At 45.6% G+C, this 17,066-nt stretch overlaps 2 protein-coding genes across 2 annotated transcripts; both read right to left on the reverse strand.

The window, feature by feature from the left end:
- Positions 1-8,800: 8,800 nt before the first annotated feature.
- LOC135383792 (uncharacterized protein K02A2.6-like) lies at positions 8,801-9,484 on the reverse strand. Its single transcript, XM_064613117.1, has one exon. It carries the CDS (start codon positions 9,482-9,484, stop codon positions 8,801-8,803), a length of 684 nt encoding a protein of 227 aa, XP_064469187.1.
- Positions 9,485-9,509: 25 nt separating this feature from the next.
- On the reverse strand, positions 9,510-11,357 carry LOC135383804 (uncharacterized protein K02A2.6-like). Its single transcript, XM_064613123.1, has one exon. The coding sequence runs from the start codon at positions 11,355-11,357 to the stop codon at positions 9,510-9,512; it is 1,848 nt and encodes a 615-aa protein (XP_064469193.1).
- Between the last annotated feature and the right edge of the window lie 5,709 nt (positions 11,358-17,066).

The following is a 17,066-nucleotide window of genomic DNA, read 5'->3' on the forward strand; positions in this document are numbered from 1 at the left end:
CTCGAGCTGATTAATATTAAAGTCACCTCAACACACCTCACCTACAACACCTACTAGAAAGGTTGCTGGCTCCCTTTACTGACACAGGTAGGATTATCAGAACTTACGGTCATGAGAGACTGAAACATCCAAATAATCTTACTGAAACACAAGCTTTCGAATAGAGTCTGTCCTTCATTAGGCATGATACAGACATACATGGTACAGATATCTATACTGATGTACATTAGAGAAAGGGAACAAAGAAGGTAGTGAGGAGGAAATCCAAATTCTTGTTAGAAAGTATTGAGGGCACGAGAAAATAATACAAAACAAGGCACACAGGCTTTGCGTAGTTGAATTTTCTGTTACAATAATTCCATCTGCAACAATGACATAAAAGGTACACGTAGTAAAAGGTAAAAAGAACAAGCTTGTACAATTGCAATATGCAAACGCCATGCTCGGGAATGCTTAGTGGCCATGTAGTCCACAAGAGGATCTTCCCAAGCAGCACAAAGGACCGGGGCGAAGCCGGTCCAGCATCGGGAAAGAATCCTACAAAGTCGGGTGCACGCCACCAGCCGATACCGGTCCCTCCTCCAGCTTGCAACGACCGACATCGGCAGCAAGTATTCGGTCCCAGCAGGTCCCCGACGGAACCCCGATAATGCTGGCAGGGGCTCCCCCCATGCATATTTTAACATTAATTTGCTTATTTTTAAGAATTACAATAATTTAGAGTGTAAACAGTGTGTGTAGAGCCCAACATTATATTTTCGGAAAGGAAATAGACTGACACAACACTTGTAGCACCTCAATAGACTAAACGACGAGTGGTGCATACTACATAAGCAGTCTGCCTGCATCACCCAATGCATGCGTCTGAATACATTGTGTCTGAATTGAAAAACAAAAAAAGAAGCGTATACAGAAATATGCAGCCTGTCCGCATAACTACTGTCACTGGCAATGTAGCCTGAAACGAAAAAGGTGGAAATGGTCTACAGTAATATCGAGCCTGCCTGCGTAACCACTGGCCCTTCAATGGTGTCTCAAAAGGGTGGAAATGTACACAGTAAGAGGTGGTCTCTCAAAGGAAAGAAAAAACGGTATGCTGTAGTAGGCAGTAAAAAAACTACCGTAAAATTTACGTATATTTTAATGGCAGCTATGTTGCCGGACTCTTCCCGTTAAAATGACGGCCACTTCGGGAGAAGTACTGCCGTTAAATTTACGGTACTTTTCATGTAACCAGAATGCTGGTGTTTTCAAGTGAAAATTACGGTGTCTTGCAGAGTCTGTCTACTTGTCTACTTGTCTGTAGCAGACAGCACCAGTGGTGTCGTCTGCTATGGGAGTCATGCCTTTTCGTGCTCTTCTAACCATGTGGAATATCCTGCAGCTCAGTCAGAAGATATTCTGTAGCAGACGACATGACCAATGGTGTCGTCTGCTATGCTTCCGCTTTAACGTTCGATATCTCGGCGCCGTGCGAATGCTCAACATAAGACGCAGCAGAATTTAAGTCCCATCAGCAGCATTTTACTTTTTCTTGCACTACATGTCTGTAGAATATTCTGCTGGGATGTCCCCCGTGTGAGTACACGGTGCTTAAAAACACCGTGGATTAATTCAGATGGCACCTGGATTAAATTAAATAGCATCTGGATTTTTTCAGATGGCGCCCGGATTAAATTGAATGGAGCTCGGATTATTTCAGGTGGCACCTGGACTAACTCAGATGGCAGTTGGACTAAAATGGACGAGAAAACCTGTAGTACAGACACCATAATTTTGGCGCTCTATGACCTTTGTGCCATTAAACGCATAATCTCTCTCTCTCACCTTTATGGTGCTGGCTGAGTACTTTCCAATACAGGCGAAGAAATATCTTAAGGTCTTATACTGGTCATAAAGACCTTAAATCATTCATATTTGGGTAGTACATATATTGATTTAAATCTATATTCATATATTGATTTAAATTTAAATGATTTTGTGTGGAGTGACTGTATGAAGACGTAACGCTGTTAGAGTGTTTGTCATTACTGATGTGGTTTAAAATTGTAAAGAAGAATATGTTTTGTTACAAAATAACCATGCTTCAGTCACAAATGTCACTGAGATTACAGGAAATACATGCCAAGCAATTCAACAGGTAGTTCCAATCACAAGTTATGTGTTAAATGAAAGAATCAGCAACGCCATTGGTGAAGCAAGTATATATTTTCACTTTTGATGACTAGTGCCACGGGTGATGTATGCAGGAATGAGATGGTTAGTTCATAGCAAATCACTACACAAATCTCACCATGCAGCAGAGCACTGTTTTTTGCATGAAATATGTACCACATAAATTCGCTGCACCCTAATGTCCTTCATACTGCCACATGCACGTCCCGCACCTGTACTACTCATCACCGAAAAAAAAAGGGAGAGAAAGCACACAATTTCGATGTCGAATCCACTGATTTCTTTGTTCCGCGCACAAATCATGATTGGAACCACCTCCCCATTTGCCTCTCATCCATTTTACCCACAAATCGTTTTAAAACAGCACACTGCAGTTACGTCACACCAGTATAACATTTTGTGACTGAGTTTTTAGACTAGTCATAACAAAGAAACAACTCTGTAGTGCTTCTTGCATTCTGGAGGAATAAATACTATGGCGAGCAGAGCACAGCATCGCATCGGTGCACTAGCCTTACAGAGGGTACTACACTTTCTTACTGCTAGGGCGAAACAGAAGCTCTCAATATATTAAGATACGCAGCTACATGTACTAGCTAGCGACCAGTAGCTTTACTCAACGACTTTGTTTCCGACAAAAAAAATAAGGAGAGGGACACCGAACATTATCCACCATGCTATGCCTTATTGCCTCAAATTCTAAGTGGGTGAAAAGGCGCGATTTGAATCGCAAAGGAATGCTAATGTTCAAGGGTGGACAAGCAGCATGCCCACCAAACAAAATATCCTAATTTCATGTGAAGTTACAATTGGCACACCAGCTCCTTAGGTTCTACCTTTCTAGACATAGGTGTGACATTTAAGTTATGAACACTACAAGCATGTGTTACAGTCACTAAAGAACAGCGGTACATACGGCTAAAGAAATAAGCCAGAATAACATCAGTTTTAAGTTGAAATGTGCTGCTGCAGAGTGAAGGAGTGCCGAACGATAAAGTGATGAAGACTGATTGATGATAAAAATTGAAATACTCACTCAGTGTCACGAAAAACCATGCAAAAGAGATGCCCCCTCCTGGGTCTTCTTTCAGCAAGTGACCCAAGGCCAAGCGTGTCTTGACTGCCTTTCCATGCGACTTGGCCAGGAAGGATGGTGCGCCCAGAAGTGGCCATCTCTGCTGGAACAGACTGGAACCGAACAGATGAGGCAGGGGTCAAGAACACATAAAACATGTTCAACAATCACGACATCGTACAGCTCGAAGCAGAGTTAACTGGAACGCCGCTTCGACCAGCGGAGCAAGGGGGGAGCCACCCTGGCGGCGTCTAGTAGAAATAAAGGGCGAGGAGGTTTTGCCATTTCCATTCTTATCGGAGGGGTGTTCGCTGTGGCGTGCCGAAGAGTGCGCAATCAGGTTGGCGTTATCAACGCTGGGCTCGTTGGTTTTGGACGACCCTGTCTGAGGGATTGCGAAGAATCGATGATATACCGATGGCGCGCGCCGGATTAGCACGTGCGAACCAGTCGTCTCTCACCTCTCCTAAACTTCCAAAATTAAAATTAAGGTGAAGTGACCCAGATGAGGAAAATTTTCAGAAAAATGATTGATGTGGGAGAAAAAAAAAATCAAAATGCGATTTACGAAAGGTGGGAGAGGCAAATTTGGGGAACGTGCAGTCGATGTGGGCACGAACCTCTGCTGACGGACATTGAAGTGAGGACAAAGGTCATGGTGAATTTGTCTAGCTCTGATCATCATTCACTTCACCTATAATAGAAAACCTTCACGGTGACTCCCTGCACTGTGTGCCAGCATGCACACAAATATTTGTGTGTACTAATTGGCTGTTCTTCCGAGAAGCTGCCGAGAAACGCGAGATGCTACACCATGAAAGCATTGTTTTATTATTATTTAAAAACTCATTACGATGGTTTCGCGATTACCATTGTTGATTATTTCAAGTCTCTTCGCATCCTCTATTCTGAGCACAGTGAATTTTCCGAAAGAGAAGTTGTTATTCATTTCATCCGATCACACAATGAACGTTTCGGCTGACGCGTGGCCATGCGCAAACCTGTTCCAGGCGCGTGCCATGACATCGATGCTCCGCATTATCTCAGACACAATCGCCCGCCCAAAACATAAACAGGCGCAGCGTTGATAACGCCAGCTTGATTGGGCACTGCTCGGCACACCACAGCGAACACCCCTCCGACTGGAATGGAAATGTCGAAACGCCCTCTCCCTTTATTTCTGCTAAAGGCCGCTAGGGTGGCTCCCCTCTTGCTCCGCAGGTCGAAGCGGCGTTCCAGTTAACTCTGCTTCGAGCTGTACAAGTAACACCACATCGACAAGTATATACGCATATGAAGCACATGATATGTCATATACGCATGTTCTTAGATCTTTTCACCTAGAATACAAAATTTACAGCCGAATGGTTTAGCATTCATTATCTTCAAGCACTGAAGTGGGACCAAGAAGTAAATCTAACACATCAGCAAGTTAATTTACCTCCAGGCTACATCAGTGGGCATATGCGCACGGAGCTTGCTCAGTTTCTTCTAGCTGGCAGCAGCTTCAAGTAACGGTACCTGGAAATAATACACGGGATCATTTTCCTTTTCGCGTGCAATAAGGCGAAAGTACGCGTCTTCTGGGAGTACAGTACGTTTATTTTTGCTCTGCCAGCGGGATTTGAACTTATCTGCTCCGTGAGGCGCCTCCGTTGTGCCTAGTAAGAAAGACGTAATCGTGCAATAATTAACCGTGCGCTGCGGATACACCTTTCGGCCATGTGAAATATGATCACAGCGCAATGTGAGGTGAGTGTTGAGAAACAATAACACTTTATACATACCTGAAACCCACTGTATTTAGACATGTGGAACTTGCACCGACTTCCCCGTCGCCATTTGCAAACGCCGTCTGTCAATCAGTGTTGCCACACGTAAAACAAATTTATCTGTAGATCCAAGCCCGAAAAATCTGTAGATAGAGCTAAAAATCTGTAGCCACTCAAAACTATGTTTCTTGAACATTTTGCCTTTAAATCTGTAATGTCTGCCTGCGTCTCTAAATTAGTGGGAGAGCAAGGGCTTATTTCGTTCCACTGCTGAAGACCACAGCCGGAATTTTTTGCTGCAGCGCACTGGCATTACGCGTTGGAACTTTCGGTTTGCGATGTCGCGTATTCAGATCTGCTACAATCACAAAAAAAGAGTCACTGCACGTAGATTTTAATACTTTGACATGTGATATATCAACATGAGCAGTGGCGCTCCAATGCAAGAATAACGCATCGCGTGTAGTAGGAACAATTCTCTCGCTCGTCCCACCATCACAATGGTGAGCGAGGATCGCAATGGACCACAAAAACAATAAATGTCGATATTATTTCCACAGACATAATGAAAGCGTACATGCGTGACGTGAATTATAAACGTTGTTGTTTCACTTCAACGCGAGTCAAGTCTGTGATGCAAACTGGTAACGCGCACACAAACACTCAAGAAAACTGATTTAGCGTTGAGGCTCGCCAATAATTCAGGCGCAGTAGACCTTCTCCTTCGTCCTTCTCCTTGCGGCGAGCCCCGCCAGTTTCGTGATCGACGGGTCAAATCCTTGTCAACGGCGAAGGAGAAGCAGTTTGACCCAACAGCATGCGTTTTGTGTGCAGGAGGCCAGTTCGTGGTCGTTGAGAGGCTGTTTCTTTGCTTCGTTTTCGTCAAATTAACTGTGGAAAATATTCTAAAAAATAGTCAGTAAAACGCTCATTCCCGCGTCTGACGTTTTTCATCGTTGTCGTTTTGTGCACTGATGCGAAACACTGGGTCGACTGACTCATTCGTTGGAGCAAAAAAATCATGGGATTTTCAGAAATCTCTGTAGATCTGTAGATTTTTCAAAAAGTACGTAGATCTCATGATAACCAAGATAATTTTTTTACAGTGTGCCTAACCACTTGCACTTCGGTAGTGGCCCAGGAAGAAAGGAACGGCTTGTAGCATTAATATTAGACGTAATGGTAAAATTGCTGCATGGGGGGAAATGGTATACAGTAATATGCAGCCTGCCTGCGTAACCACTGGCACGTCAACGGTGTCTCAAAAGAAAGAAAAAGTATACAGCAAGAGGCGGTCTGCCTGCAAGTGGTGGTGTCTCAAAGAAAACAAAGTTATGCAGTAATAGGCAGTCTGCCTATCTGCTCACGCTTCAGTACTGCGAAGACACAAAAATGAATGGCATGTAATATTAGACGTAACGGAACAATTGCTGCATAACTATCAGTGCAGGCATCGCTTCTTGTGCGCTATGCTGAAATGTTGCTGCCAAGGGCCTTTACAGCAGACTTGTACATAACTTAAATAATCTACTCAAGTTACTCTATACTATATATATCTTAAATATTTTTCTAGTAACCTGGTATCCTACAAATACTTTCAAAACCGGGTATCTTTAGGGGAACTTAAATGCATTTTAAAGTAACTTCTACTCGGTATTTAAGTTACCTGTCACATATTTTTATTCTGGTGGAGTTCTGGGTTCATGCGTCGGAATATTTTAAGTTTTCCTCCACACTTTCTTTCTCCATTAAGTATGCAATCTGAGTGAAAGCACGGTAGAAGCTTTAACGTCACCTTGACGGTAGTTTTCATTGATGGATTTGATTGGATGACAAAAATTACAGTACTTTTGTTTTCGCCGTTGGAATTTACTTTCTCGTTGCGACGGGTGCTGTCATTTCAGCTGCCCCCTTATGCCTCAGGAAAGGACATGGCCACGATATTGAAATAAAACACGCTTCATGACCTTTTAAGCACGATGTCGCGTGCCCTTCCGTACGCCAGTCTCTTCAGCATCGGGCTCTTGAAGGCGGTGCATCACCCCTAGACATTGTTCAGACGCTTGTGACAGACGCACAGGCTTAATTTATAAGACTGCTGGCAAACTGTGGCTAGGCAGAAAACATTTATGACACATATGTATATTCCCTGGCACAACCTGCTCGCGTGTGTTTGGCAGTGAATTTTACAAAAACTAACTTCGAAATAACTTGAATGTAACGAGTTACTTTTGTGAGTACTTACAACTCTACTCAAATAGTTTTGCAAATGAAGTATTTACTACTCTACTCAGTTACTTTTGGGCAAGTATTGAGTAACTGACTCTTAGCAAGTCGTTTTTGCCTGAACGAAAAGACCGATTCGATTCGCATGCGCATTACGAGTCAGTGAAGTAATCTTCGCACGCCCGAATTCGTTTCAACGACCCCAGGCGCTGAGTCGTTTCGTTGTTCTTCGCCGAAACTACCGATTCACGCTGCAAATCTAGATGGCGTCGATCACTGCGAGCGGTGGTCCAGCAGGCCGTAACCAAAATATGAGTATTTCTACTGTTCTGAACGATTAAAATGCTCTCAAGGAGGCTATTGGCGACAGATATGTTAATATTTCTTACTACAGCGAGCACACAGGGCGGTGGGCAGTCACTAGTAGCTACGAAACGGCTGCATTAAGCTTAGCGACTGTGTAATACAATTGGGATACTGTGGAAGCCATTCGATCTTCGATCGATGTATCCCGGGCGCACAGAATATGAAAAAGTTACCCGGAACACGTTTACTACACAATCACAGACGATTGAGGTCAACCTTGAACATATACAAGCCTGTTATTGCACACTTCGTGGCATCTGCCAGAGCGAGATCGCTTATAACAGTGACCAGAATGCAGCAGGACTACTTTCCCAGACAACACGTAACCTCGATAGGACATCCGAAAAAAATCCGAATGTCCCTTGTGTGATAGCTGGAAGTCTAAAGAATACCAACATTAGACCTTGGGTTCCTGTTGGAGCAGTGTTTAATGTGCGACTGCCGCGGTCAGCTGAGAAACAGCTGATTGCCAGCTGAAGAATGCAGCACGTCACGCGGCTCGTTGTCCATCTTCCGTAACGTCGTCGTCATCCACTACATCCCTCCCTCCTAACGTTGTGAATTTGAAGCGTGCGGGAGATCTCCGACGACGCACAGGATATCTTCTGATAGGGACAGGGGGCCGACGATCAGGAGACGCCATGGACGACGACGCAGGGAGGTCATCGTGAGGAAGTATCTCAGTTGGGTGCCGTGAGCTGAAGGCAAGACCCACTGGGAGATCTAATCGACCAGTTGGACGGGTTGTGCTCTCGACATCAGCATTTGGCACATCGTCCGCAGAGATTCTTCTCTTCAAGTGATCGGCGTGAACACGGCGGCGCTTCTTACCTTCCACGTCCACGTCGTATATAACATTACCTATGCATCCCAAGACGACGCCCTTGATCCAGTGATGTTTTTGAGTTGGATCCTTTACCCAGACCTTTTCCATGACTTGGAAATTCCTGGTAGACTTGTTCTGTGTGAGTGGCATGACGACATCGCCACTTTCGCGCCGGGATGGTCGGACCAGGTCTAGAGTCATCCTGAAGAGTCTCTTGTTTAGCAGCTCGCAGGGTGACTTGCCGGTCGACACATGTGGGGTAGCTCTGTATTTCGCGAGAAACGTTCCAACAGGCTCCTCCTCCTTCCCAGCTTGAGCACGACGTAAGGCTTGCTTCAGGGACCTTACGAAGTTTTCAGCTTATCCGTTGGGCTTGGGGTGATAGGGTGGTGTGAGAATGTGACGGATTCCCCGTAGCTCCAAGAAGGATTTGAAATCAGCACTGGTGAACTGTGGGCCATTATCGGTCACCAACTGTTCAGGGGTACCCTGCCGCAGGGTACCTGCCAGGGGTGCCTTCAAGGTATCAGTCACAGTCTGACGGCGTACTTGGACAACTTCCGGCCACTTGCTATGAGCATCTATAACCACTAGAAAGTGTTTCTTGTCGTACTCCGCAAAATCGGCATGCAGTCTCGTCCAAGGATGCTCTGGGCGTTCCCAACGGTGTAGAGGGACTGGTTGAATGTCATCCGCGGTTGAGGCACAAGATTCACAACTTTTGACTTTGGCTGCGATGTCGTTGTCCAATCCAGGCCACCAAATATACGATCTAGCGAGCATCTTCATTTTGGTGAGTCCTAGATGCCCTTCGTGCAGCACACCCAAGATACTCTTGCGGTACTTCGGTGGAATGACCGTACGCATTCCCAGTAAAATGCAGCCGTGAGAAATCGACAGCTCACTTTCACGGTGTAAGTAAGCACGAAGTTCCGGCTTGTCTTCCCCAGCAGAACGACCTTCTAGTAAGTGATGGGAGAGTTGGGCAAACACCGGGTCCTTTGCCGTCTCTTCTGCGATAGCAGACGCCGTTACAGGAAGCATCGAAATCGCTTCTGTCGAAAGAAGGTTAACATCTTCCACGTTTGCTATGGTTGTCAGTCGCTATTGCACGGTCGAAATCATCATCCGGCCCCTGTGCAAGTCTCGACAACCCGTCGGCGTTTCCCATCTGATGAGATGGCTTATACTGTATGTCGTATGTATAGCCAATCATAATCAATGCCCACCGTTGCAATCTATTAGTTGCAGTGACTGGTATGCCTTTCTTTGGACCGAAAATTGTAGTGAGAGGTTTATGATCCGTATATAGCGTAAACCGTCGTCCCCAGAGATACTGATGGAACTTTTTCAGTCCAAAAATGATGGCTAACGCTTCCTTCTCGATTTGAGCATAATTCCTCTCGGCTGATGATAATGTCTTCGAGGCATGGGCTATCGGCCGCTCCTTTCCGTCGATCTTATGATAAATAACCGCACCAACTCCTTCTGAAGAGGCGTCCGCTGCCAAATAGATTGGTTTGCGCGGGTCAAAATGGGTTAGAGCGTCGATAGACGTTAGTTTCTGTTTGAGGCCGTCGAAAGCGTCTACGCAGTCCTCAGACCAGCACCAAGGCGTGTTCTTACGAAGTAACTTATTTAGCGGTGATGACAAGTCTGCCAATCCTGGTATAAACTTGCTGTAGTGTTGGACCATGCCAAGAAACGCTCGCAATTCGGATACATTCGTTGGCTCAGGCATGTTCAAAACTGCAGAAACTTTCTTCTGAGAAAGGAAGAAGCCTTTTGCTGACACAACCTGTCCAAGGTACTCCACTTCATCTTTTAGGAAGGCACACTTTTCCTCTTTCAATACAAAACCATATTCCTTGAGCCTTTTGAACACAGCTTCGAGATTTTTGTTATGTTCGTCATCATCGCAGCCCGTCACAATAATGTCGTCTACATAGCAGGCTACATGATCTATACCTGCTGTCACTTGCTCCATGGTGCGTTGAAAGATTGCCGGTGCCGAAGCGATCCCGAAAGGCATTCGGTTAAACTGAAATAAGCCCTTATGTGTATTGATGACTAGTAGCTTCTTCGCTTCTTCGTCTAGCTCCATTTGTAGGTAGGCTTCCGAAAGATCGAGTTTTGAAAACTTTTGGCCTCCATTGAGCTTAGCGAAAAGTTCTTCTGGTCTCGGGAGCGGATACTGTGTGATATCCAGTTGGGGGTTTATCGAAACACTAAAATCGCCACAAACGCGCACTGCGCCGTTAGGTTTGGGTACAACTACAATTGGTGTCGCCCAATCTGAATAATCTACCGGCGTCAGAACTCCATTTTTGCACTGTCTCTCCAAGTCGTTTTCAACCAAGGAACGTAATGCGAACGGAATGGGCCTTGGTTTGAAAAACTTCGGGGACGCGCCATCTTTGAGTTGAGCGTGCACTTTGACCTTTTGGCATCTGCCGAGACCTTTCCTGAACAATTCCCTATGAGTCTCTAAGGTATTAGTCAGAGAAGAGGGTACGTTATCCAGAGCTCCCACAAATAGCTTGTTAAGATCAACTCCCAACTTCTCAATCCATTCTCTGCCAAGAAGATTTCTGTGGAGAGACTCAGTAACCACAATCTCCAGGTGATGCGTTCGACCTTGGTATGCAACTTCTACCTGCCCTTGACCCTTGAGAGCAATTGGATTTTTGTTGAAACCTTGCAAGCTATACGAAGGTGGACTAAGCTTCGGCTTCCCAAGCTTTATCCATGACTGGTGATTTAGAAGTGTATGTCTAGATCCGGTATCAACTTGCAGTTGAACGTCCTGTCCTAAAATCGTGCAAAGCACAAACTTGCCGTCTTTCTCTTCCGCGAGAAATATATCCGTGACAGCTTTGATTTTCCCCCTTTTCATCCTGGGGTTGTTCTTGCACATTTTAGCGATATGACCTTTCTTCTTGCACAAACGACACTCTTCCTGTCGAAATCGACACGCGCTTTCAGCGTGATTGAAGTTACCGCATCGAAAACACCTAACTGGTTTAGAGCCCTTGCTTTTATCTTGCACTTTAGCAACGGATGAACTGCTCGATGCGGTTCCTTCTTCCAGCAGTCGCGACTCCTGTTCAGCAGAAAGTATGCTTTCCGACAGCTTCAGGGCAGCATCTATGGTAAGACCCTTCTCAAGAGCTAATCTTGCCCTGAGTCTCTGGTCCCGTAGACCGACGATAAATGCCGTCAACAACGACGAAGCTCGAATGTCTGTCTCAGACTCGTACTCACAGTTCGAGATAATTGCACGTAACCTCGTCAAAAATTGCGCCACCGATTCCGTTTCCGCCTGCTTTGCTGAGAAAAGCCTTGCTCTTTCGAACTCTTTAAAGCGTTTCGGCGCGTAGAATCTAGTTTTTTGATGAGGTCCACAAACGAGACTTCCGTGACGTCCCTCGGCTGAACCAGCGAGTACAGTAGCTTGAAAGTGTCAGGTCCTAGCGACGTTATGAACAAGTTCCTCTTGTCGGTATCCGTCGCAATTCTGGCTACATCCAATGAAGCTTGAAACCTTATCTTATATAGCTTCCAGTCTTCCTTTGTAGGGTCGAAGGTCCCCGGTCCATGAAATCGATGCGTAGCCGATTCTCTTTCTTGGAACTGGCCTTCTGCTGCTGCGTCCAACGTAGTCATCTCGTCGCCACTGTGATAGCTGGAAGTCTAAAGAATACCAACATTAGACCTTGGGTTCCTGTTGGAGCGGTGTTTAATGTGCGACTGCCGCGGTTAGCTGAGAAACAGCTGATTGCCAGCTGAAGAATGCAGCACGTCACGCGGCTCGTTGTCCATCTTCCGTAACGTCGTCGTCATCCACTACACCTTGTCCCAAAGCGGTGGTCCCTCAGACGTCTCCGCGATGCGCCTAGAAGTACGTTTCACAGTTGGTTCTTTTTTGTTATAACGAGGACGTCACCAAGTCCAAAACACGCGCCTCAACGTGCGAAGACGGGATTTCCATTGCCCTCACTCTGCGACAGCCACCGAGAGAGGAGAACGACAGGGGGAGGAAGGGAGGACGCTTGACCTGCCCCATGTCGATGGTCGGTTGAAAGGCCAACAGATGGCGGCGTTTTATTGCTGTTGAACTACTCAAAGACTCCAAAAAAGATCGCGAAGTGCGCTCTGCTTTTTAAAAAAGGTAGGATTACGATATCGACGGAAGCAGGTTAAAAATTTCCTCATATGAGTGTGCATTTCTTTCAGTACGGTACTGCGGCTGACTAAAACTAAAACTGCCCTCTGAATGTGGCGGGAAAACGGGTTTCCTTTGTTAGTATGTCCTCCATGTTGACTCACTGAACGTACATCTGTTTTGGTGACAAGCCGACAGACCTACAAACACGAGTAATGGGCGACAAGGAAGGTACGTAATTTCTTCAAGCTTGCATTTGATGATTTACCGAGTTCCTATAAGTGTGTGCGTAATAATTTTAGCAGCGTTTATCATTCTTGGCCAGCTCCAATGTGAGTGCTTGCTTGTACGAGAGGTTACCATTTGCGGCATGTTGCAGTCTAAAACAACTATTCACCATCGCGTGAGACAGGCGCTTCAGGATAGTTTACATATCATTAGCTCCCCGCCGGGTACAGAGGTGCTTTACAGCTTTGTAAGTCCGGCCGTCTCTGTATCCGAAGGAGCTAGCGTAGCTGTCGACACAGATGTACAAGATAGTACACTCGATTTTTCACAAGCTACTGCTGAAGTTGAACAACGCGACGAGGATGCCAACATTGAACGAGAATCTAGTCCTGCTGCAACTGCATTGGTTTCTGACGGTGAACTGCCCGATGATGTGCCATTCGAGCAGCGACTTAGGCAATGGGCAGTCGAATGTGCGACACCACATGCACACCTTACAAAACTTCTGCGCATTTTACGGTCCCAACCGTCGTTAGCTGAACTTCCTACTTGTGCAAGAAGTATGTTGCAGACGCCACGCCAGGCCGTTGCCCCAAGAACACACATGGTCCTCAGGATGTCCCCACAGTGTTATCGTGTCCTCGTCCTTCGAGGTGTATCCCCAGAACGTCCTGAGGATAACACTCGCGGACTGTCCGTGAAGAGTCATTCAGATACGTCCTGTGCCCGTCCCTTTGGGTAGCTAGGGGGTCGAGAAATATTATTTTGTTTAGTTTACTTCCTCAGAGTCGCTAATCACATTCGTTTCGTTTTTGGGCCGATCTTGGGACCTGACTGACATTTTTCCTAAATGAAGGGTGGCCGAGTGTAAAATTCCCTGCCGCCAAAAGGAATGACTGTCTATGATACATGAAGGATTTCTCGTGGAAAGAACAGAAACGCGCGATTCTGTCGCACTGCTTTTGATCTTCAAAGGCCCTAGTTGAATGTCTCGAACCATGGAGTAAGAAACATAGATTTTTGGAATGAAGCAGAGCTAACACTTCAATCAATTCCTCGCTTTGAGTATTTTTCTTTGCGTAATCGAAAGAAACATGTACAGCTCACCCTTCGTTTTGCGTAGCAGGCGAGCAGGACTCTCGAATTTATGGAGGGTCGCGTTATCAGCAACAAATGGTATCTGTTTTGGCTTCGGAAGAGAATTCTAGTACCTTTCGGAGTGGGTTTCGGAGTGGGCGAGCTTAAGCTTGTCCCACCCTACAGTTGGCAATACGAGGATTTCTCAGACTTAGTGTCCTTGACAACATTCTGTTTCTCACTGCAACAATAAAAATGCTGCCGTAACTTTGGTGTCATTGCAATTTGATGTAACTTCTGTAGGCACTTGGCGGATGTGCGTGCCAAAAATAGCAAAATAAAACAAATCAAAGCAGAGAATTGAGGAAAAGCATTGTCCTCCATGTGTACTTAAACTGTCCTAAATTGGTCCCTGAGGATGGGCGAGGGACACCCTCAGGGACGTCATCTCATATGCCAAAGTGGCAGTATTATGACATTCTGAGGATCAGATTTTGACATCCTAGGGGTGCCATACCTGTCCCCATCTGACAACCTTAGGATAGCCCTGGGATGACAGTGTGTTCTTGGGGTGGTGTCACCACGATGGGAGACGGAAAATACTGTCATTTTGGCCTTTCAATTGGCTTACAGCACGTGTTCAAGGGCCAGTATGTTATACCTGATGAAGTCAGCATAATTGTTAATGTTGACGGCCTACCACTGTCTAAAAGCACAAAGGACCAATTTTGGCCTATCCTGTGTCAAGTGAAAAATTACAGTGATTCCAGCCCATTCCCAATTGGGGTGTACTACGGCAAGTGTAAGAACATTTGTGCAAACACATTCCTTCAGCTTTTTGTCCAGGAGCTCAATGAAGTCCTGGTAAATGGTGTCCACATCGTGAGCAGTATTGTGCATATAAAACTCGCGGGCATTGTTTGTGACGCACCAGCGAAGGCGTATGCACTAGGAGTTAAAGGACACAATGCATATTTTGGGTGCACGAAATGCACTACAGAAGGCAGCTATCAGAACGGTCGTGTGTGCTATCCCGACATCAATGCGGAGCTAAGGACTGATGAGAGTTTCCGGAGTCGTGTGCAAGAAGATTATCATGTTAATGACACAATATTAAGGGAGTTACCGATTGATCTAGTAAAGGCAATACCATTAGACTACATGCATTTGGTGTGTCTTGGCGTCGTTCACAAACTTTTGATGCTGTCGTTTAAAGGTGACAAAGCCTATCGTTTGGGAAGCAGAGTCAAGGACCTAATATCCCTTGAGTCACTTAAGATTGAACCGTATGTTTGCTCTGAGTTTGGAAGGAGGCCCCGTACAGTGAGTGACATGGATCGTTGGAAGGCAACGGAATTTAGAATGCTGCTTCTTTACACGGGCCCGGTGGTGCTGCTCTCAAAAGTTCCATGCCACCTGTATGCGAATTTCATGGTGCTGCACACATCTATTACAATCTTGTGCAGCCCTTATTTTTGCGAGAGGTATGTGGATTACGCCGAAAACCTACTGAGGCATTCTGTGCAAGTGTTTGCGTCTCTGTATGGGGTCGAAAACGTGTCCCACAACGTTCATAATTTGATTCATTTGACAAGTGACGTACGTAAACATGGTGCCCTTTACACATGGAGCGCGTTCCCGTTTGAAAACTACATGCAGAGCCTCAAACGAATCTTAAGGAAGCCTGAACGGCCTTTGGAGCAACTTTACAATCGTGTGATGGAAGAAAGAAGAATTCCTCACAGAATCAGCTCTTCTACGTCACTCGCACCTCAGTGTGCAATCCAGCATAATTCTGGACCACTTCCTGTTGGCTGTCTGGGGCCAGAGTACAAAAGGGTGACTATCCTTCAGAAGTTCACGCTGAGAACAACCAAGCGCGACAATACTTGCATAATGGTTGACGGATCGATCGTGCGAATAGAAAATTTTGCGATTAGCTCCACTACAAGACAGATTGTTTTGATTGAAAGAAGATTTACCGACACCACGGACCTGTATGAGCATCCCTGCAAGTCATCGCTGCTTGGAATTAAACTTGTGCACAATTTCATCATTGGATGTCTGGCCACTAACAAATGTCTGCCAAAAGTGCTTGAGACTGCCATTCAAAAATAAGTTCGCAGTGTTTCCCCTGTTGCATTCTCGGTAGCTGGCGCCATTTTGTCACTCTCACTTTTTGTATATAGTTCTATAGTCACAATACTTATTACTAGGGACCAACAAATATTTCATCATGAAATTCCCCAACGAGAATGACAGCATTGCCATCGTGCATGCTAATTCGATCGACGGAGACCAGTGCTTCTGGCCAAGTGAAAGAGACTCTAGAAGGCTCCGACAGTTAATTGCGAAGGGTGAAAGGCCACAACCAAACTGGACTGTGCACAGCTGTATCATGCTATCCTCTTTCGGTATGCCATGGAATTTGTTGCATGAATATAATGCTTCAGTGCAGCGGATATCTATTCAGTGTCAAAGTGCTCACTTAGTTTACCTTTTTCGTGCTAGGCACATACGAAGAGGCACAAAGGAAGATTAAGAGAGCGGAGGAAACGTCCGATTTGTCAAGCGATGCGGAACATGGGCGTGGGAAACGAAAAAAAACAAAAAACCGCCAGAGACAGTCCTTGTTGGTATAGCCAGACACTTTCTCAGCAAGAATGGACAACAGATTTGGAAGAGTTTGCTTATGTACCACCAAGGCCCCCCACTCCTCCCACATACATACATTTGTCAGGCCACCAAAACGGAAGTGAGTGCACAGTGTAGAATAGTTCTAGTTAACGTTCCGCATGGGTGAATGCGTACCGTGGCATAGCATTCTGACAACGACATTGCTTTAATATCATATAGATGCTGGGCACACCACTACAGCACAGCTTGGAAACCTGTATGCGGGAGGAAATAATGATGGGCATGGTAAGAGGTAGAACTGTGTGAGAACTATAATTAGAAAAACTGATCTAGCAGCTTTGGTGACGTTATATACCACTTCCTTGTCTCAGGTACGGCAATCTTATTCATCTAGGCTACCTAGCCAATTTTGCTGTTTGCGGATACGTGTTCTGTGTTTCTGCATGTTCCGGCTATACCCGCATTTCCAGACATTTTCCTCTAGTGCGTTAAAAGCTACGCTCATCTTTTGGTAGACTG

This window comes from Ornithodoros turicata, chromosome 1 (assembly GCF_037126465.1).
Source record: "Ornithodoros turicata isolate Travis chromosome 1, ASM3712646v1, whole genome shotgun sequence".
NCBI lineage: Eukaryota > Metazoa > Arthropoda > Arachnida > Ixodida > Argasidae > Ornithodoros > Ornithodoros turicata.